Source organism: Rhipicephalus microplus, chromosome 1, assembly GCF_043290135.1.
Source record: "Rhipicephalus microplus isolate Deutch F79 chromosome 1, USDA_Rmic, whole genome shotgun sequence".
NCBI lineage: Eukaryota > Metazoa > Arthropoda > Arachnida > Ixodida > Ixodidae > Rhipicephalus > Rhipicephalus microplus.
In genome coordinates this window covers 84,916,834-84,940,099 of record NC_134700.1, presented here as the reverse complement: position 1 = coordinate 84,940,099, position 23,266 = coordinate 84,916,834, and the positions used below count along the sequence as shown (strand labels likewise).

The 23,266-nt window shown below is 45.1% G+C and overlaps 1 protein-coding gene across 1 annotated transcript in view; it reads right to left on the bottom strand.

Moving 5' to 3' along the window:
* LOC119178611 (uncharacterized) overlaps window positions 1-23,266 on the bottom strand; it is a 243,067-nt gene that overhangs the window by 47,153 nt on the left and 172,648 nt on the right. Inside the window, exons 34-35 of the mRNA XM_037429824.2 lie at window positions 22,222-22,736; window positions 11,536-11,696 (exon numbers count right to left, since the gene is read on the bottom strand). Coding sequence (XP_037285721.2) covers window positions 11,536-11,696; window positions 22,222-22,736 — 676 coding nt within the window. The remainder of the gene's footprint in view (window positions 1-11,535; window positions 11,697-22,221; window positions 22,737-23,266) is intronic.

The window sequence follows — 23,266 nt, the reverse complement described above, 5'->3', positions numbered from 1 at the left end:
GCCACGCAGCCTTCTCCGCAAAACAACTACAGAAGGTTCAACAGCCGATCTCCGTCACCGCATGGTCATCAGTCGCGTTCGCCTCCAAGACGTCGCCAGTCGTCTCGCTCACCGCAGACTCGCAGGCCGTCGTCCCCATTCAACCCCGCTCCTGCCTACCCGGAAAACTAAACGGTGCAGCGCCCAGAGGTGACGCTGCATTTTCGACTCCCTCCACAAATCCTCTCTTGACACTTCCGACGAGACAAAATTTGTTAGACGTTGTTGTTGACGGTGTGCCTATTTCTGCCCTTATAGATAATGGAGCGCACATTTCTGTAATGAGCGCGAACCTTCGCCGACGCCTACATAAAGTGCTCACGCCTGCCGCTTCCCACAAACTTCGTGTCGCTGATGGGAGGACCCCTGATGTTCAAGAGATGTGCACAGCCCGTGTGTCCATTGCCGGTCGTCCTACATTAGTTCAGTTTGCCGTCATTGAAATGTGTCCTCATAACCTAATACTTGGTTTGGACTTCCTGTCACGGCATTCTGCGCTCATTGATTGTGCCACTGGTGCTCTCCAGCTTGAACTGCCGCAGTTTGCCGATTTTTCAGCAGACTATTCTCCCCGTTTATGCTCTCGTCACCACGTTCGCTTGCCTCCGCAAGCTGCTACATACGTCACTTTGTCGTGCTCACGTCATGTGCCTGACGGTGACTACCTCGTCACTCCTATAGTCGACGTACTGATGGCCCGAGACGTCCCCCTTGCTCACACTATTGTCGCCATCGCTAATAATACAGTGGTTATACCACTATTCAACGTGAGTCTCTTGACTCAAGTTATTCCGCAAGACATGTCTTTGGCCACCCTATCTCCACTTGACAGCTGCAACGACGTTACTGGTTTGGACACCAATACTACATCCCCCTGTCTTGGCCGCAATTACACTCTGCCTGCAGATGACATTAACAAGATGATTGCTCCCGAGCTCACTGCAGTGCAAGCTGCCAGCCTCCGTAGTCTGCTAACATCATATAGAGACGTTTTCGACTTTGACCACCGCCCTCTCAGCCAAACAACTGCAGTGACTCACCGGATCAACACTAGTGATGCCAGTCCTATACGGCGGGGTCCATATCGCGTATTTCACAAGGAACGCCAAGTAATTCAAAATGAAGTGGATAAAATGATTACTAAAGACGTAATAGAACCCTCATCCAGCCCCTGGGCCTCCCCAGTGGTGCTCGTTGAGAAGAAAGATGGCAGCTGGCACTTTTGCCTGGACTATCGCCATTTAAACAAAGTGACCCACAAAGATGTCTACCCTTTGCCTCGGATTGATGACGCCCTCGATTGCCTCCATGGTGCCCAATACTTTTCGTCTATCGACCCTCGGTGCGGCTATTGGCAAATTTCCGTCGACCCCATGGATCGTGAAAAAACCGCTTTCGTTATGCCCGATGGCCTCTAACAGTTCAAAGTCATGCCGTTTGGACTGTGTAATGCGCCGGCAACTTTCGAGCGCATGATGGACTCCCTTCTCCGAGGATATAAGTGGTCCATCTGCTTATGTTACTTAGACGATGTCATCGTCTTTTCACCTACCTTTGACAGCCATATAACACGTCTGTCAGCCGTTCTGGATGTTTTTCGAAGAGCTGCTCTTCAGCTCAATTCTGCAAAATGCCAATTCGGTTGTCGCCAAATCACCATACTCGGCCACCTTGTCAGTGCCGATGGTGTTCAACCAGATCCCGAAAAGGTACGAGCAGTACAACAATTTACTGAACCACGCTCAACCAAGGACGTCCGAAGTTTTGTAGGGCTATGTTCCTATTTTCGTCGATTTGTCCGCAACTTTGCCGACATCACTCGACCGCTTACTGATCTCTTAGAGAAGGACGTTCTCTTCGCATGGGGTATTGAGCAAGCGGACGCCTTTTCGGCTCTTATCCATCTGCTGACTACGCCACCAATACTGGCCCATTTCGACCCAGCATCACCTACAGAGCTTCGGACCGATGCCAGTGGCCATGGAATTGGAGCGGTCCTTGGCCAACGACAGCACGGAAAGGACCGCGTGATTGCTTACGCCAGTCGTCTTTTTTCACCTGCTGAACCGAAGTTCTCCATCACTGAGCGCGAATGCCTAGCTTTAGTGTGGGCCGTGGCGAAATTCAGGCCTTACCTGTATGGCCGAACTTTTTCCGTTGTTACGGACCATCACGCTCTTTGCTGGCTGTCATCGCTAAAGGACCCATCTGGACGTCTTGGTCGCTGGGCGCTCCGTCTGCAAGAATACTCATTCGTGGTCCACTACAAGTCGGGACGCCTCCACACAGACGCAGACTGTTTGTTACGTTATCCGGTTGAAACGCCCGACTTGACAGACCTTGATTCAAATTCCTGCGTTCTCTCCATCCACGCTTTGGGTCATATCTCCACCGAACAACGACGTGACCCGTCGTTACTCTCCATCATCGAGCGTCTGACCTCTGCTTCAACAGACCCTTCCGTTCGCCTGTACGAACTGCACGACAACATCCTGTACCGTCGCAGCTTCAACGCTCATGGCCCAGAATTACTACTCGTGCTTCCCCATCACCTGTGTACCAGCGTTCTCGAACAACTACATGACGTACTTACAGCCGGTCACCTAGGCGTCTCTCGTACCTACGATCGTGTGCGACGTCGCTTTTTCTGGTCCGGACTGTATCGTTCTGTGGTTCGCTACGTCACTGCTTGCGACCGCTGCCGACGCCGCAAGCGCCCCTCTGTGCTACCGTCTTGTCTTCTACAGCCCATTGACACAACGACAGAACCATTCTTCCGTGTTGGCCTTGACCTGTTGGGCCCGTTTCCTACGTCCATCTCCGGAAATAAATGGGTTGCAGTCGCCACAGACTACACCACACGCTTTGCCATCACTAAAGCACTGCCGACAAGCTGTTCCACTGACGTCGCTGACTTTCTCTTGTATGAAGTCATTCTTTATCACGGCACTCCGCGGCAGCTGCTTACTGATCGAGGAAGGTACTTTCTTTCACGTGTTGTGGATGACATTCTCCGTGCCTGCTCCACTGCGCCTGCACAAGCTTACCACCGCTTATCATCCACAGACAAATGGATTGACCGAGCGTCTGAACCGAACGCTGACGCAGATGCTGTCAATGTACGTTTCGCCAGATCACCGTGACTGGGACATAGCACTCCCCTTTGTCACGTTCGCGTACAATTCTTCATTGCACGACACAGCTAGTTATTCGCCGTTTTATTTGCTATTTGGCCGACATCCAGCATTACCATTTGACACGCTCCTTCCTTCGGCTACCTCCTTGTCTACTAAGTACGCCAGCGATGTCGTTTCTCGAGCCCATGCAGCCCGTCAGCTTGCCCGTGATCGGCTGCACTTGTCGCAAGTGCAGCAAAAACATCGCTATGACAGTCGCCACCAAAGCGTGCACTTCTCGCCGGGGTCTATGGTACTTCTCTGGACACCAAACCGCCAAGTCGGCTTATCAGAGAAGCTACTACCACACTACCATGGCCCCTACAAAGTGTTACGACAACTTAGTGACGTGAGCTACGAGATCGCACCCCTAAACAATGCCTTTTCGACCACCTCACTCCAGACAGACGTTGTACACGTTTCCAGACTGAAACCGTATCACCCTCCTCGTTCGTCGCCACCGTACTAAGCGCTGTGACGGCGCTTCCGCCGCAGGGGAGTGATGTTACAGTGCATCATCGACAGGAGCAAGCGTGGCACTTAGCGAAGATGAAGAAGACGCCTGTGCGTTAGGCGCTTGCACGAGAGGCAACTCAGACATCTTGTTCGGCTGCCGATTCTCGGTGGACGCTGTCCTGTAAGCCAAGACCTCGCCCCGTCACAATATGAACACTTGACATTCAAGTTTGGCCGTCGCAGAAATGAGACGAGACAAGCATGGACTGCGTTCGATGAGAATGAACAGCAAGAATCTTTTTTTTTTTTTGCTTATTCAGGCGCGTGCTCTTCCATGGCCCTTGTCTTCTTCTTCTTCTCCTGGTCTTCAGCGAGATTTAATAGCTTCCAGCCCGCATGAAGTTTTGTTGTCCTCATTGGAAACAACCTTCAAGTTGGTAGATATGTTGTACAGGTCTCCGAATGAGTTTTCCTTTGGTTTTCAAAAGGCAGGAGCGTATCTTCCCGTCGACTCCTGAATAAACTTCCATGACTTTTGCCAGGTTCCAAAGTGATCTAGGAGTGCGTGAACCAAGCAATACGATGTCTTTTCGGTTCACTCTCACTTCTTGTTTACTTGCGTAAGCTTGCTCTCTCAATTCCTTCAGATATTCCTTGTTCCATCTTTTCCACCACTCTTTCATGACATTTTGCCACTTTCTTGAGATTTCTTCAATGCTGACTTCGTGTTGATGTTCGCCATTGCCTAGAAGTCTGTATTTTCCACCTCTTATGTCAGCCAGCACAATAGGTAGTGGCTCATCCGGTTCGCTGTATACATAAATAAGTTAACGGCCTGTTGTTAAGCACCGTTTCAACTTCAGTGGCTATTGTCACCATCTCTTCTCTGGTTAGCAGTCTCTTTCCGATGACTTTCCTCATTGATGATTTCACGCTTCGTATTATCCTCTCATAAAAGCCTCCCCACCAAGGCGCTAATTTGACGATAAACTTTTACTTTATTTTATCTCCTTCATTAGCTCTTTCAGAGACTTCTTCTTGTAACTCGTTCAGCATACGATTGATTTCTCTATTGGCTTTCTTGAACGTCCTTGCGTTGTCACTATATATTTTGCGACATAAACCTCTTCTCGCTGTAAATCTTCTGAATGCATGTAAGAATGCTTCTGTTTTACAGTTGTCGACAACTTCGAGATGTACAGCTCTTGTTGTTGCACACAGGAATACTGCGATGTACAGTTTTGTCATGCCTTTCACGGAATCTTTTATAAGCATCGGGCCTGAAATCTACACCAGTCACTTCAAATGGTTGTCAGTGGTTTACTCTGTCAGCAGGCAAGGGTGCTATGTCTTGCTTAATTGGTTTAGCGGCAAATCGTTGGCACTTTTAACATGCATGAATAACCTTCTTCACCAGCTGCCTTTCTTGGATTATCCAATATTTCATTCTAAGCTGCGACAGTGTTGCACTGTCCCCTCCATGCAATGCAAGTTGATGCACATGCCGTACCAGCAGCTTTGTAGCAGCCGTTCACTTTTGTAGCAAAGTGGGATGTTTTTCGTTGTATGTCAGTCCACTTTGAGATAGACAACCTTTGTGCCTTATTAGTCTTTGTTCATCTTCAAAGACTTCCCTACCACAAAGAAACATCCTTGTTGTCTTCGTCGTATTGCTTTTGTTGAGTATAATATGTTCCTGTATCTTTCGTGGCTCCCATTTTATTATCGCCGTCTCTGCATTCTTTAGTTCCTCAAACTCAGATCGCCGATTATCCACTTCTTTCTTATAATTTGTATGTATCTTAGAACCCAAGCTGTTAGTCTGAGCAATCTTATGTAGATTCCGTACTTATCTGCGTCGATCACAACCGGAATCGACGTGTATGTGTTAGTTGCATAATATTCACTACTCTCAGTGTCTTTTTCTATTTTCGTCTGCCCTGTGGTCTTGTTTTCCATAACAAACCACTTTGTACCATGCCACGATAGGTCTGACTGTATGAAAATCTTTGTGCTTACACCTCTGGTCATGAGATCAGCTGGGTTCTCTTCCCTTGCAATGTATTTCTACACTGATAGCATCGTTTTCTCTTTTATCTCTTTCATGCTATTCTCTACAAATGTATCTCGTTTTTTCTTTCCGTGTAGCCAAATAAAAACAATAGTCGAGTTCGTCGAGTATCTTGTAGCATTTATATTCCTTACAAATCCACTTCTGGAGTATTCAAAAATGCGTGCAGACAGCAACGCAGCCATCAACTCAAGTCGTGGTTAACGAGATTTGCTTCATTGGCACTAGTTTTCCTTTCACAATTACTATTTCAGCCTCCTTTTCCTTGTTGTAGTGATTTATCAAGTAGGCCGCTGTTCTGTATGCACATGAACTTGCACCTGAAAACAAATGAAGTTTCGTGTGAATAGGCTTCTTCCTTTGTCTTACATCAAATCGTCGTGGTACACTGGACTCTTGAATCAATTCCAGCTTTTTATTTCCATCTCCTCCAAGTCTTCGTTTCATGATCTGGCAGTGAGTCGTCCCAAGACGTTCCTTTCCTCCAGATGTTTTGTATTTCTCACTTGGCTATTACCGTGAATGGAGTAAAGAGCCCCAGAGGATTGCATACTCTTGCAGTGAGCTGTAACATTTGGCACTTTGTTAGTGCATCGCTGGTATCGATGTCTTTTCCTGTCAAACGATGGTAGGTACAGCCTATCTTCCTTGAAGTTCCATCTGATGTCAAGAACCTTCAGTGGAAGCCCCGAAGCTTGCGTTTTCCTCTTTCTTATGTACTGTTGTAATCCAGAGTCATTCGTGTTGAACTTTCTGAGAGTCATTGATGCTTCTAGAAAAATATCCTTTGATTGCCAGCAAAGTTTTTCGACTTCCTTGGGTGATTTGGCTCCCATTATTATATCTTTGACGTAGATGTTTTCCGTCAGCTGTTTAATCGTCTCCGGAAATTTCTCCTCCAACTTGCTGAGGTGGTGCTGTACTGTTGCTGCGAGCAAGAAAGTACTAGGGGCAGTGCCAAACGTCACTCTTGACATTCTCTATGTTACGATCTTCGCATCGCTTCTACTCGATATTCTATCCCACAAAAAGAAACGCGTCGCGTCTCCGTCTTCTTCATGTATTGAAATGAGTAGGAATGCCTTCTCAATATCAGCTGTCACTGCAATGCGATGGTGTCTGAAGTTCATCAGAATGTGCACGAGATCACAATTGAGATTTGGTCCAGTTTCGAGGTTGTCATTTAGAGATGACCCTTTTGTGGACGATGATGACGCATCAAATATTATTCTTATCTTTGTTGTTTGATGATCTTCTTTGATGACGGCTTGATGCGGCATGTAGTATCAGTGTGTCATTGGTGCCCCTTGTTCCTCGACCACTTCTGCCACTCCACTAGTCAAGTACTCTCGGATGGCATTGTCGTAAAATCGCAGTACACTTTCGTCTTTTTGTAACCTTTGAGTGAGTTGCTTCAATCTGGTCATTGCGACACCCTTGTTTTCATCAAGCTCCATGGTATCTTTCCATGGAAGTTGTACTGAGTATCTTTTCTCTTCACACTTTAAGTTCTTGCTAAAATACTCCATCACACTGTCTTCTTGCTTTGCGTCTTGCACGGTGCCCTTTATGCCGGTGGTTTCCATATGTCACAAAAATGCCTTAGCTTTGTCTCTATGTCGGACTTGTCCACTTCAACGTGAAGTACCATAACGGTTGATTGTTTCATTAACGTTGCGACTAACTTAGTTTTGCCCTGCACCGTCCAACCGAATATCGTCTCTGTTGCTGTTAGCTTCTCTTCCAGTTTTCGGATGCCTTCGGTCATTATTCGCCAGTACTGGTCTGATCCAACAAGGATTCCGATTTCTCTGCAGTCTCTGCTAGTACATAAACCGTCAGCCAACTTTAATCCGTTGTCTTCATACTTCTTCTTCAGTGAAACTGGCAGGAGCGGTATTCTTTCTTTTGATGTAACGTCAACCTCGAGTGCTTCCAACAAAACCACTTTGCTATACTATGCGAAGTTTCAGTTGAAGTTTGACTTCAACTGAATGCATAGTCTTTTGCTCTTGTCATCCTCTGAAAGAGCCTATGGTCATTCTTTCTTTTCCTTTGATTGTGCAACCAAGCTCTTTTGACCAGCTCTTAAGGATGAATGTTCTTTGGCTACCAGTGTCCAACAGAACCCGAAAATAGAACGACTTGTTTCTACCTTCTGGTATTGCCATTGTAGTCTGCAAAAAAATGTTTGACGATATATTCGTATATTGGCAGGTTGACCCTTGCTCTTCCTCATTTTCATTTTTACCTTGAATGGCCGCTGTGCACTGCGCTGTGAGTTCTTTTCCCTGGCACATAGACATTGCGTGCCTTTTCCTGCATATCCTGCATCTTATGTGTGCCTCGCATATTTTGGCGGTACGGTGAGGCCTGGTGCAACAGAAGCATCTATGAGACACTTTTAGTTTCATTTTCTTCTCTTCATATGGCATATTTTTTCTGCAGTCATGAGAATAGTGGGTATTAGTCTCACAGAATATGTAAAACTTTGCTGTGGTGCTCCGAAAATAACCATTTTTTTCTGTTGCCTACTGTCAAATTTGTCACCGTGGCTTTCCTTGCGCTCTACCACTTCCTCTCTGCACTTAACTCGGTCTTCTATATACCTCATCAAGTGCTTCAGAGTTTCTTGATGATGTTTAGCTGCATTCTGATCTTTATATAAAGACGTAGCTGTTGATTCTCTTTGTTTCAGTTGGAACCTTATGTGCATCTCCGCAGGTAAAGATCTTTTCCATACTGGTGGTAGCATCGATACATAGGACTCAATTTTCACCCCTAAGGATTCCCGCCCACGTTTATACACTTGTACCTTGCCTGACAGTCTTCTCTCTCCTTCATAGTCACTGTAGCTTGCTGCTGTACTCAAGTTAGTTAGCTCTTTCATGTGCATTTCTATATCACTTTGTCTTTCCCATATCGCTGCTTGAGCATGCCAATAGCTTTCACACAATTGCTGTCTGAATATTGAAGTCCCCCCACGGTGGCTGCCGCTCTCCCGATTAGTGATGTCAGAAGGTACGCGAACTTTTGATTCTCATTTAATTCTGTTCTCACGTGAAAACCGGATTCAAGCTAATGCCAGAATCTCTGCCACTTCCTCCTGTCGCCATCAAACTTCATTATTTCTACCTTTGGTAGCTTTACTGCACTTTCTTGTGGCGCTTGCATGGCATTGTCACTTGAAGTGACCTGTTCCTTCACTGGCTCGCCGTTCTCGTCGACAAAGGTAGACATTGATGTAATGCAGAATGCTAATTGTCTTTAGCTCGTACTCAGTTGTTCTAGCAAACTCGGCTTCGGCTGTTTCCAGTGTTATGAACTGTTTCATCTGTTCGTCAACTTTCTTTAACGTGTTGGGGATGCCTCTAATCTGGCTGGCTATCAGCGATATTGCCATAAGGTTTTCATTGTCATGAAGCTTATTTTCTACTTCACTCACTAGGTGAGTTATTTGCGTCTTCAGAATTTTTCTTTTCTTTGAAATTTCTTCCCTGTTCATTTTAAATAATTAAGGAAACGGCTGGTCGCTTACAGATTTCAGCAACGAATCTTTATCCATGGTTGTGTCATCCTCCATGTCTGTGCCGCTCTCTCAAATGACGATGTCCCGTCTCACTGCCATCGGTTTACACTGGGCCCCTTCTTTGTACGTGCTTTGTGGCCTGTCCTTCATCCTGGTATTCCGTGGCCAGGGGTGAGAGGAGAAGCTGCTATACTGGTTCACGGTACCATGTCGCCGAAACGAGACGAGACAAGCGTGGACTTCGTTCAACCAAAACGAGCAGCAAGAATCTTCTTTTTTATTTTGCTTATTCACGTGCGTGCTCTTCCTTGGCCCTTGTCTTCTTCTTCTTCTCCTGGTCTTCGACGAGTTTTAATATTGGCTTCATAGCAATGCAAATGTTTTTTTGACTAGAAGGTTTCCCCTCGTAGCAGTTCTATACAACAGTGAAACCACTGTTTCAGGAATGCTCTATGAGCTAAATAAGGACACTTCGTTCATTTCGAGCATTTACAAACTTCGCAAATCTTAAATTTGTGCTGAAGCAAATTAAACCCTGTAATATTCATTTGAATATTCACAGTGGCCTTTATATTCACAGTATATAATAATGACGCAAGGCAGACGCAGTATTCAAACTACGCGCGCTAGTTCGTGCGCCCCCCAAGAGACCAGGGGCTTGATGATGAAACAAGAAAACGCCATGATGGCGCGTGCCTCTTCAGCACGGGATTTTGATGAAAAAGAAGTGGTGCACGGCTGGAGGGCTTCTCGGAGATTGATCCCCTTTTGCTGATCGCCTGTTAGATATGCCGCCACATTTTCCTTTGACACGTTGACAAGTACTCCTCGAGTACTTGTCAAGTACTTTTTTGACACGTTGACAAGTACTTTTTTTGACATGTTGACAAGTACTCCTCGATTTCAAAAGGTCGCTTTCCATTCCGTGGACAGGCAGCATTCACGGGAAAACCCCGAAGTCCAGCTCGGTGATATTTACACCTCCGGTAAAAATGGCCAGCTTCGCCGCAGTGATAACAAAGCGGAATTCGATCAGGAGTGCGCCATATATCAGCTTTTCGGATCCTCGTCTCGGCTGGGGACGGCGTGAATCGAGGTTTCGGCAGATGCGTGCTTGCTTCGGTGAAAGAAGGTCCAGGGGCGACAAAAGGAGGTACAGGGGCGCCTCTCAGCACCTCAGCGTACGAGGCTGCGAGCTGCATCGAAACCGACGCTTGAACAGGCTGGGCTTGTGGCTGCTGCTCACGGACTGCCTGTCTCACCTCCTCCCCAACAACTTCCGCTAATGACGAGACCGTTGAGGGGTCGCCACTTAGCTTCTGGAGCTCTTCTCGAACCACCGATCGAATGAGCTCTCGTAATGCGTCGATGCCATTCCCGAAGACTGCTGACACCGCGTCTACGGATGCGACGTTAACGTCTCGATTGTAGTGCCTTGCTCGCTATTGCAGTCTTTTCAACCGCTGTCGCCTCGGTGTGAAATTCAGCGACGTTCCGCGGGGGGCATTGGAGCAAACCAGCAAAAATCTCCTGCTTCACCCCACGCATCAGGTGCCGAAGTTTCTTGTCCTCGCTCATATTTTGATCAGACCAGCGAAATAACCGGCACATGTCTTCCACATACAATGCGATGCTTTCATTTTTGCACTGGTTTCTCGCTTGCAAGGCAGCTTCAGCTCTTTCCTTGCGGTCTGTACTCGGGTATGTGGCCAGTAGCTCCCATCGGAATGGTACATTCCACGACTGAATGGTACCTTCATGGTTTTCGAACCACATTTGTACGCTGTCCTGCAACGCGAAATAAACTCGGCAGAGCTTCCGTTCTTCGGTCCATTCGTTGCAGTTGGCGACGCGCTCAAAACGCTCCAGCCAATCCTCGGGGTCTTCATGAGGATCGCCATGAAAAGGGTCGGGCGCCCGTGGCTCATCGACAACGTACAATTGTTACGTACAATCCAAATGGTGTATGAATAACTGTTTATTGGGGCTAACTTGTGCCCGAAAAGTAAAGGAAAATGTAGCGGCATATCTAACAGGCGATCAGCAAAAGGGGATCAATCTTCGAGAAGCCCTCGAGTGGTGCACCACTTCTTTTTCATCAAAATCCTGTGCTGAGGAGGTGCGCGCCGTCACGGCCTTTTCTTGTTTCATCATCAAGCCGCTGGTCTCTTGGGGGGCACACGAACTAACGCACGTAGTTTGAATACTGCATCTGCCTTGCGTCAATATTCACAGTATACAGAGCAAAAACCAAACATTCCTACCAAAATCAAGGCACGTCAATTCAGAGTCTCCTAGAGAAGGTGAAGAGGCTCTCTTTGTAGACTCCAGGTGGTCATCTCTAAAATATTTATGGTGTCCCTGGTACTGGCGCTGAAAACTGACCAAATTGGCCAAGGCTTCTTCCAGTGGTGATGCAGTGCTTCTGCAAAAAAGAAAACACGCAAGTTTTTTTTGTTGGAAACACTGCATTTTACTTTTAGTACAAATTTAATTGTTTAGAAAGTGATGCCACATTTAGTGCAAAAATGGAGAGGATAAAAGGAAAATGATTTGGCAGATTTTGTACCATGAGAATTGATGGTATGCGAAGCATGCAGAGGGAAGGTGACTGCGGTGTAAATTTTTTATTGAGCAAAACACTACGAAATGGCACTAAATATGTGTACAAATGTTGCATGCACAGATACATGTTGAAGAGTCACATATGTTTTATGTAACCAGTTATTTGCAGCTGCCTGATGATGCCAACAGCAACGTAAATATTAGCAACACCAGAAGCGGTCAGCTGATACGTAGTGCTTGTGCTTGCAAGGATGGTAGCCCTAGTGCTACATAGACCATCTTCAGTGGTTGGCGCTTAAGCATACAAGCGACTCTAATCCATTGTAAGACCTGTACAATAGGTGATCATACGTGATGTTTATAAAATTAGATAGCCAGCACTACAACCACAATTGGTATATCACCAATACTAAGTCTGTATTTGGGTCTTCTTCTAAAGCAGCTTTAAGACATAGTGTGAATCTGTGGTAGAAAACGTGATTGCTATGCAGAATGCTTGGGTTTGATGCCTGCTGGGACCTTGATATTTATTCTTTAAATTTGTTAGGTCAATGCTGTCTATGCTAGTTTTATTGTGATAGCGATTATATTGCCACCTAGAGTTGTGTGCCGGCAAGCCCTAGCGAGCCGAAAATGGAAAAGAGAAAAAATAAGAAGTGTGTGTTAGCGCTTCGTTTAAAGATACATGCTCGTGGTTTTCTGCCCCGCTGTTCCTGTCTTGTCTTCACGGCTCTTAGTGCGTGAAAAACTGGTGGAGGTGCTGGGTAATCTGTGCACCGTACCCCTCCACATAGCAAGAACTCAAGCGCCGTACCGGTGGTTACTCCTGTGCACCGCGCCAGCAGAAGAATCTGAGGACAATCCCCTGAGTTTGGACTGCTCGTAAACAACATGGCAGCTCTGACCAGCCCTACTGACACCATCCCAAACGGTACGAACGGCACAACGCCGCTTCACTGCACCTTACTCACACCGCGAACGCCAAATCCCTTTCATGGCACTGCACTTGAGGATGTCGAAGTTTGGCTCGTTCATTACGAGTTCGTTGCCGTGCACAACCAGTGGGACGACGCAGACAAACTGCGGCACGTCTATTTCAGTCTTTTGGACGATGCACGTGTATGGTATGAGAACCGGGCAGGTATTCTTACATTGTCGGAAGACTTCAAACGCCGACTTCTTGAGACATATGCCAGCCCTGACCGACAGGAGAAAGCTGAGCGCGATCTGCAGTCCCGCATACAACTGCCGAATGAAGGGGTTGCGATGTATGTCAAAGACATGACGTGTCTTTTCCACCGAGCTGACCCCGGCATGGCAGAAGAAAAGAAGGTACGATACCTCATGCGCGGGGTGAAAGAACAGCTTTTCGGTGGGCTTGTGTGCAGTCCTCCCAAGACTGTGTCCGAATTTCTCAGAGAAGCCGTCACCATCGAAAGCACTTTTAGGCACCGGGCCCCGTCATACGAACGGCGCGTCAACGCTTCAACTACGGACTACTTGGGAGATTTCGGTGGTCAAATGGATTTCTTCCGAGAGATCATACGTTCAGTCATCCGCAAAGAACTCCAGAAGCTGTCTGTGCCCTCGCAGCCCACTATCTCTTCGTTGTCCAGCGTAGTCCGAGATGAAGTCCAGCATGCCTTAAGAGAACCTCCTCTCATGCGGGATTATCAACCACCCAGTGACTTCCCCCGCATGTCGTACGCTCAAGCTTTAGGGCAACCTGTTACACCCACAATCTCGCATGCCACCGTGGCCCCAGCCATGCTGCAGACGGTCTAAGCGGCGCCATTATACAGCGCACCTTGCCTGATTTCGCGGAAATCAGACGTCTGGCGTGCGCCAGATAGACGTCCTCTCTACTTCCCCTGTGGCGAAGCTGGGCATCTTTACCGACACTGTTCTTACCGGCAACTTGGACTACGCGGATTTTCGACGAACTCACCGCCACCCAGGTTCGGTCAGCGGCCCCCTGAAATTGAAGAGTATGTGGCTCAGCAGCGTGGAACTTCGTCGTCCTTGCACCAGTCACGCTCCCTGTCACCGCGGCGATTTTCTCCTAATCGCCGTACCTATTCGAGCGTGGCGCAGGGTCGGTCACCCAGTCCACGCCGGGAAAACTAACCACAGCGACTTTCGGGGGCGAGGCCGCTTATACTGGACAAGCTCAAGGCCTCCTACCGACACTTCCGCAAACTGATGATACCCCGACGACGACGACACCAGCTGGTTCCGCAAAGATTTCATTAGACATTCTAGTGCTGCTTGACGGTCGCAAAGTCAGTGCTTTAGTTGACACGGGTGTGGACTTTTCTATAATAAGTGAAAAACAGGCTGCTCTCCTGAAGAAAGTCACGATGCCTTGGAACCTCAGGCCAATTCGTACTGCTGGCGGGCTCATCGTCACACCACTCGGCGTTTGCACAGCACGAATACAGATTCAGGGTTCTACCTTTGTTGTCAGCTTGAGCGTTCTCCGTCAGTGTTCTCGAGACCTGATCATTGGCATGGACTTTCTGAGGGAGCATGGTGCTATCATCGACATTCGACAACGCCTCATCACATTTTCAACAAAAAGCGCCACACAAGAGCATAATCCCAGCCACGATCGAGTATGTCTGCATGTAATTGGCGATGATGTGATGATATCACCGCGCTCAAGTGTTATGGTTCGAGTAGCGTGTAATGAATCAGCACACGCTGAAATGGTAGCAGAGTGTGGTTGGAATGGACCTTCTTGGACCGTTTCCTTTGTCTCACTCTGGAAACAAGTGGATCATCGTTGCAACTGATTATTTGATGCGTCACGCTGAAACGAAGCCACTGCCACGCGGTACAGCATCTGAAGTCGCCCAGTTTTTCATGCACCACATAGTGCTTCGTCACGGCGCCCTGTCAGTCATCATCACTGACGGAGGGACAGCGTTTACGAGAAAACTGTTGGACGACATCTTCAAACTCAGTTACACGAACCACCGTAAGACAACCGCATACCACCCCCAGAGTAACGGCTTGACAGAAAGGCTAAACAAAACACTGGCTGACATGATTTATATGTACGTGGATGTGCAGCATAAAACGTGGGACGAGATCCTGCCATACGTAACGTTTGCGTATAACACCGCAACCCAGGAAACGACAAGGTTCGCACCCTTCCGCCTCGTTTACGGTCGAGACGTGCAAACCATGCTAGACGCCATGATTCCTTATGACATCGACCAGCACGAGCTGCTAACTCCTGATGTCGAGGATTACATTCAGCGAGCAGAGGAAACACGTCAACTAGTCCGCGTGCACATAAGATCGCAGCAATGTAAAGACTCCCGAAGGTACAACATCCACCATCGACCAGTTACCTATCAACCTGGCGACCAAGTGTGGGTTTGGACTCCTGTTAGACGGCGAGGTCTCAGCGAGAAACTCGGCAACGACCCAGCGCCACTAGGCAACGGCAACTGGGCTCGGCAACGACCCAGCGCCACTCACCACGAACAGAGATTGTGCATGTCGTCCGCTTATAACTTTATTTTACGCAGTAATACTCGCCTTATTGTGCCAGGGCAGCAAACATTTGTTTTTTCGTTGTCCATAGGGTCTCGAACGAACTTTGAACTGTATTAATGTTTTTTTTTTCTTAAGACCAACCACAGACATTTTTCTTTTTTTTTGCACCTGCATATGCCCTGTGCACTATAAGTATTGCTTCTCCCTTTCTTTTTATTCCCTTATGGGCCCTGCTGTCACCTTGTGTATGAGCATCGAGTCGATGCTCTAATGGGAGGGGGAATAATGCCACCTAGAGTTGTGTGCCGGCAAGCCCTAGCGAGCCGAAAAGGGAAAAGAGAACAAAGAAGTGTGTGTTAGCGCTTCGTTTAAGGATACACGCTCGTGGTTTTCTGCCCCGCTGTTCCTGTCTTGTCTTCACGGCTCTTGGTACGTGACAATATGAACACACTCGGCTGGATTTTGCTGTGGCGTCGCCGCCACTCACCGTATATGTATACATATATGTGTTTATGAAAATGCAAGAAATAAAAAAAGTCCAGAAAGACTTCAGCACACGAAATCGAACTTCGAACCTTTGCGTCGTGAGTGTGAGGCGTTAACCGCTCAGCCATCGAGGAATAGACCTGTGCACCAGAACCGAAATCGCCGCCGCGGGTGTGCCAATGTTTCCATCTTTGGTGGCGTGTGAATGGCGCGAGGTCCGTCAGATCGGCGGCAGCGTGGAGCAGGAATGGGGAGTGTAGGATCACGATTCAAAAGTTGGAAGGGATAGCAGCTTATTCTTTTGAATTTTGAAAAAAAAAAAATGTTTCTCTTAAAGGGCGAAGCAGCTGAAATGACCAGCAGCATGTGTTAATGTTATTTATGTATAAACATTGTTTCAGTTTTTGATAATAGGAGGTGTAAATACAAATATTCAGCATTGTAATTAGTATATTTATAATGAAGAGGCCATTTCTTAATTGAAAAATTTGTGACTATGGTATTTTTGCAGTTACAAAACGATTGCCGCGTTTCACTACTATAACAAAACGAAGAAAGAAAAAGTATTCAGCGCATCTTGGTCATCAGTGTTAGAAATTATTTTACAGATAATGCAGTCATCTGCATACACTTCAAGTTTAATTTGGGTGTGACTTATAACCTCGGCTACGTCATTTATATAAATAATGAACAAAAGCGGCCCAAGCACTGAGCCTCGAGGCACCTCTGATGTGATCAGTACTACAGGTGACTTCGCATGATTAAACATACAAAAATTAGAGTGGGATCACAAGTAATCAGCTATCTAATCAATGAGCTTTTTGTTGCGAAAAAAATTGTGAAGTTAAAAGTTTGGCATGGTAAGCCATGTCAAAATATTTAGAATAGTAAATAAATATGGCATAAATCTGTCTTTGGTCGTTAATGAAAGCAACAATGTCATGCGTAAATTCAAATAACTGTATAGTCAGCACAAATTCTATGCTGTGAATGGAAAAATATTTGTGTGAGCTTAGGTATTCTATATGGTATTTGTTATTTATATGCTCCGAAAGTTTAGAGCTTATACAGAAAGCGTAGATATTGACCTATAATACTTACCACAGTTGTGGAACTGTTGTGAAGGTTTACTTTTTTAAATATTATGGTGATATAAATAGCACACCATACTGACTACCACTTTAGAAATATATTTGGCATACCGTCTGGGCCAGAGTGTTTCGTAACTTCAAAAATACCATTAGGTTATGCACTTCAGAGGAGCTCAATTTAAGACTATGAAGAGCAGGCAGTTTGCTGCATGCATAAAATGAAGGAGCGATGCTGTTATCGGTAGGAAAAAAGATTTGAAATAAATATTAAAGACATTTGCTATAGCTTCAGGGTTTCGAGGAGGATTGGCCATCTAGAATAAGCTGTGAGGGCATAGACGATCCAGGAATAATCGACCTCTCGAACCTGGATGAATTTAGTTTCATAGGTGTAGAGAAGGCATTCCTAAAGTAGTAGTTCTTTGCAGGGTTGCCACTGGTGGCTACTTTTAACCAAATTGGCAAGTTTGAGAGGCTCGTGGCAACCTAATATTGTGAATGGTGACATGGCGAATTTTCGGCAATTCTCGTCTTAGGGCGCGACTGAGTTATGCATGCTACACTCAGTGCCTTCGAAACAAATTGGCAACAACACCTTTTAAATTTTTCCGTAGTTTTAGACCCTCCAGTAGAAGGCGCACTTAACGCGCAATTCAGTACGTGTATATTCTTTGTCTATTCGCCTATATCTTTCGAGGCACAGACGTAGTGAGCCCGCCAGCAACCTTCTAGCAAAGTTTTCATCAACCGAGTGCTGCAGGTGCAGCGAAGCTGTGGTACAAGTTTTTAGGTGCTTTAGGAGTTTTAACTTTTTTAAAGTTTCTCTTCTCAAGGGGCTGCTGACAGTTAGGCCATGTGTTCCAACCAGAGCTCCAACTGTCCTCAATAGCTTGCCAACTTGTTCACTACGGTAGTACTCCCGAATTCAGTATGTAGAGTGTATATTTGTCAACAGACTTTTCGGGCTGGCCAAGAAGTCAATTTTCTTGGGTAGCCTTCAGAAACTGCATTGAGACGAATATGTAGCGTAAGCATGACTGCACAGAAAGCAGGATGCAGGCATTGCTGTGGGTATGCAGTCCTTTTGAATTTATTTCTGTTGTTTCGCAATTACCTTGTTCGATTTTCGAGCACAGCATTCGACTTCAATGAGATCATCTAAAACTGCAGGAAGGCTGTGCAAACCGCCCCTCTTTTGTTGTAGCGGCTGTTTCTCCCTGTATTTGATACAACTGAAACCATGACAAACTTTTGTTAGGCACTAACTTTTAGGGATGCTGCTGGTGCATTAATGCCATAGAGTTTCCTAAATAAACACTAAAGTGAGCTCGGGCGCTAATATCTATGGGAGCTGCAACCCATGGCGCTTCAGTGAACATGAGAACTTTGAGCAGTACATGTATTTGCCTAGTCTTCGTACTTCACGTTCCTTCTGGCTTCCCATGACTTGAAGCTGCTTTGTCACGAACCAACAATCGGCAAATGTTCGGCAGTTACACTTTACCAGCTTCACCTTTCAGAATGGCTATTTCAAATCAGCTCACAAAGCTCCAAACAGTTTATCTTTTCACTCGAAACAATACAAAAACACAGCAATATACGAAGCCACAAGTGCGATTCGCCGCCTGCAAGCCTGTACACTAGATAAATCCATGCCCCACCCACAATTCTCATGGTCGCTGAACGATCACAGTGCCAGAGTCTCCTCTAATTAGTTTTAAGATACTCTATGATCCATGCCCTTTCTCAGCGCTCCCATCATGAAGTGGGCGATGAGACTCCAAGGCTAAATCTAAGCCTAGTGAGCCCTCCGACGGTGAATTGTGTGATTCGACTTGGATTGAAAAACGTCTGTATAATTTGGGGTTATGAATGTTACTGCATTACTGGAGGCTATAAGTAATTAGAAATCTTTATTACTGTGGGCCTGCAACATGTATTAAGTGGCGGCTTTTTTGGTGTAATTTGAAGAAAAAAAATGGTGACTTCTCATGACTTTTAGCTCGTTTGAAATTTGGCGAACTTCACTGAAAAGTAAGTGGCAACCCTGGTTCTTAGCCTCTTGATTTTAGCTTCTATTTACTTCTCAATGCATAAACTCAACAAGCATTATTATTACACTTAGAATGAAGATTCTTACAAAAGTGCTTTATGCGATGAGCAAGATGGATTATATTTTTACGGTAGCATAAAATTTATGCTACCAGAAAATACTATTTATTATATTTTTGTGACACATGGTTTGATAGGCTTTATCACAAAACTTGAGAAGGAGTACATCTAAATTGCAAACTTTGCTACAACATTCGAATTCCTTAAAAGATGAGGTTAAAGTGCCTCATAATGAAGTGTCATCAACTTTAAAAGTTAGCAAAAGTTAAGAAAAACCCTTCAACGACTTCAAGTTTTACACCTTGCAATAGAATCTCACAGCCACAAGACGAACTTAGGTTGCAGCTAATTTTTTTTCATCTGGTTTTGCGAAACTGTAAAACGCTAGTGTAAAAAAATATGGCTGCTCCTAGAAAAAAAGCAGGGTTCGTACAGTGATATTATAGCGTGTAGAAGGATAAACGAGCTGTTCACTGATACCTGCTGAAATAACGAACACGCTCTAGGGCGTGCTAGCACTCGTCACCACGCCCTTAATTCAAAGTTCACAGTTGTGGATCGAGCCACACAGTCTCCTACTTGAGTATCAATTCATACTCCTTCGTCCAGAAAAAGACAGACAGCACTTCCTTTCCTGTTGAGGAGCAATCGACAGTAATCATCACATGCGGAGTGATGCTATCCCATGCGCCCTCTGTGCGATTGAGATCGGCAGCTTGTTGATTGTCTACGCTTAAGCAGTGTTCCTCACTATAGCACTCACGAGATTTTCTACACAGGAACAGCATTCAGTGTGCATACAAAAGTATTTTATTTGGTCGTTATAAACCCAACATGACAGGAATTATGAAAGCCTGCAAAGAGTGTTCGTATAATTCTTCTCGTAATCAAAAAATATACAAGAACCGTCGAAGCAGTCTAGCCTTTTTTATGAAGAGCTGCGTTCTCTTACTGAAAGGAATTCATCCGTTGGAAATATGAATCTTTCAGAGCCTTTTCTTCAGGTTTCATTCTCAATTACACTGCACTACACTCTCTTTACAACAATTCTTACAGGCTGTTCGACATTTATGTCTTCACAAAGCATGTGTGCAACGTGAGCAATAACCATTTAGCCTATCACGAGCTCAAACTTCTCGGCTACACTCTTTTTATTTCCACTTGCGCAATTGAAAACACAAAATGAAGTGAAATCACAAGTTCATCGCACATGATAATATTGCAAGATCCCAGGAAGAATGGGGGTGGTGTGTAAAAAATGCATAGCAAAGCAGGGTACAAAGCAATTTACAACTAACATTTCTCGTATATGAACTATTTCAGAGTATGTGCTTTAATCATGTCATGTTAATCACTGTTGGGGCGTACCGAATGGCACCAAAAGACCTGGAAACGCCAAGACAAAACAACAAGCTCGACTGTGCATCTTGAGAAGCTGTTTTAGGGCCTTTATATAAACAGGGCATGCTTACATGGAAACTGGAGAGCAGTCAAGACACCGCAAATGCTACTCTTAGAATTTTTAAAGCTGCAGAAAAGGAGGTGAAGTCATGCATTTTAATGCCAGATTCTCCACTCGGGTAAAAGTAAGACAAATAGTGGCACGCTGCAAATTACTGTGCAGAGGTGGCGTGGTCTCTGTGGAGAGGAGTGGGTAGTCGAAAAGCTCCCGAACGCGCACTCACGCACTCTTATGTCGCAGTTGAGAGCATCTTATTTCTTGGCTGTCCTAAAGCTTTCCCTGGAACGATTCTGTTGTAGTTACTGGATGCACAAAGGTCACTGCAATCATCTCACAGTCTCTGTTTGTGAAAAGAGCATGCTTTTCAGACACTGCAAAGTAACAACTGAGACGCTTATTCGCGTTCATCTGTACCTGTGAGTATGTTTTGTGCATTATTTGTGCATGAGAAACACGGGGCAGGTTTCGATCTGCTTGCCATTCTGCGTGTGACCTTCCAATTTGTTGCTATCGCGCTCATTGCTTCGCCTTTGTGGCAAAGCTGTGTCTTTTTTTTAACACTCTTGCATTTAAATTTCACAATGTCTGTTGTTGAAGTTACTGTGTAAATATGAACTGTCAATCACCTGTGGCATATACCAGCACACCACGATGTGTGGTATACAGGTGTATATCACATGTGTGTGGAGGAAAGTGTTTGACCATGTACACGGTAAGGTTTTTGACATATTTCATGCCATGACCCTCTAGATATGTTCATAAAACCCTCTTACCCTCCCATAATACTTTGGCTTGCCCCAAATTAAGTAGATGATCACGAGAGCACCAGGTGTAGATGGCTAGAAACATATATGGATAGATACGTGGTTCAAAGCACTTGGAGTGTCTGCAGTTTGCTAAGGAATGCTATGCATTTAAATTTCTCTGAAAAGTATACATTTTGGAGCTTTCATCAAAAGACATTGAATGAGTTAAGCTGGTAGTCAAACCTGGCAAAGAGCAGCATTGTAAGATGAGAAGATTTATTATGATTGCTCAAAATACACTTCATTTTATGTTAGATTGCAGAAGAATGAACTTTTTTTAAGGTTCTCAGCGGTTGAATACTGTTTTCCAGAAGTCTTCTAATAGTGGCCACGCTAATAGTGGTCAACATTAAGGTAGCTTCCTTATCTACAAAAGTATTTTTCTATAGAATCTGTTAACTTTGAGTACCTCAGAGCCCTCGATCTACCACTTGGGTTTTACATATAATATTTCTCTTTTTTCATGATTGGCACTACATTCATTTTCCTAATTTCCAACTAGAAACACCAAGCAACTGAAGTTAGGTCTTGGCTGATGATGTTGCACTGTTTGGTTAAAACAAAATACTGATGGAAGAACAATCTAGTAAAACACATCCTTTACAAAAAAATCATTTGCAGGAAGATGCAGAGACAAAGATGATCAGTTAAACAAGGAATGCCATAGCCTGATGTTTTGATAAGAAAATTTATCTACACTACGTTCCAACAAAGACAAGTTCTATTCTACGACTGCCCATTGGCTCAAGCCTCGAGGGTTTTCATAATCCGCGATAACTGACCACATGACCTGAATATTTATTCCACTTGTATAAATGTTTGTCTTTGTTACATTAGTAGCATGCATTTGGCTACCTAATAAAGCTATGTATTCATATATTCCCTTTTGCATGGTCACATGACAAGAGTTAAAGAACCAACCTGAAAGCCAATTCTTGCTCAGTGTCCCTGCTTTTCATGTTCTGTCCACCCACTGCTCCATGTTCATCAGATTCTTCCGTGTTAAGGGCAGGCCCACTTTCTTCTTGGTGCAACTGACCATCTCTCAGCTGAGGAGAACCACCAGTACTGTAACTGAAGCTGACCTCTTCTTGGTTGAGCTGTGACAAGTGAAAAGGCCGGCCACCAACCCTGCTTCGATTGCCATACGCCTGCATCCTGTATATGTCGTACAGTGCGTCAAGGCCGTCACTGGATGGGAAGCTGTTGTAGGATGATGAGATGGAGGGAGTTTGATCTCTTCGAACTACCCCATGAAACATTGTGTACGAAATCCAGGAAAGCAGCATTATGAACATGGACCACACATTTCGCAGCAACACCACACAGTTCCAGTTTCTGAAGATTGCTGTGCAGATTTGGTGAATGAAGTGGGTAATCAGACTAATGAGGCCTGATTCAACAATGTATACTGTCGATGGACCAGTTGCAACTGACTGAAAGAGAAAAGCATACAACTGATTGTTGAAGGTATCTTGACGGAGGAAACAGCAACATGAATATTTTAGATATTACAGCCATTTTAAAGTAATTCCTAAAGGTGTGTGAAGTCGAAAGTATTGCAATGACAGATTGATTGATTGGTAATTTACTTAGCTGCAAATTTCTAAGTACTAAGACAGAGAAATAAGAATGAACATAATGGGAACAACATTAATAATTAAGATCAGGGGTCAAACTAGAGAAAATTTTATTTTACTGTTCATTGTAAGTAATAAATCAAGCTGGCAAAATCATATAACATGTGGATCGACAATTGCCAACCTCTTTCAATAAAGTTATGGCAGAGAAAAAAGATTAATGAGGCTGGGCATAGTAGGGAACTGAAATGCTACATCAAAAAACATTTAGGATCGGCCCACGTCAGACAAAGGAAGATTAAAAATGGACATGCGCTTGACTCATAATGTTTCAGTATAGGCTATTACAAAGTCTTTATATTTAACATTCAATTAAAATTGAAAGT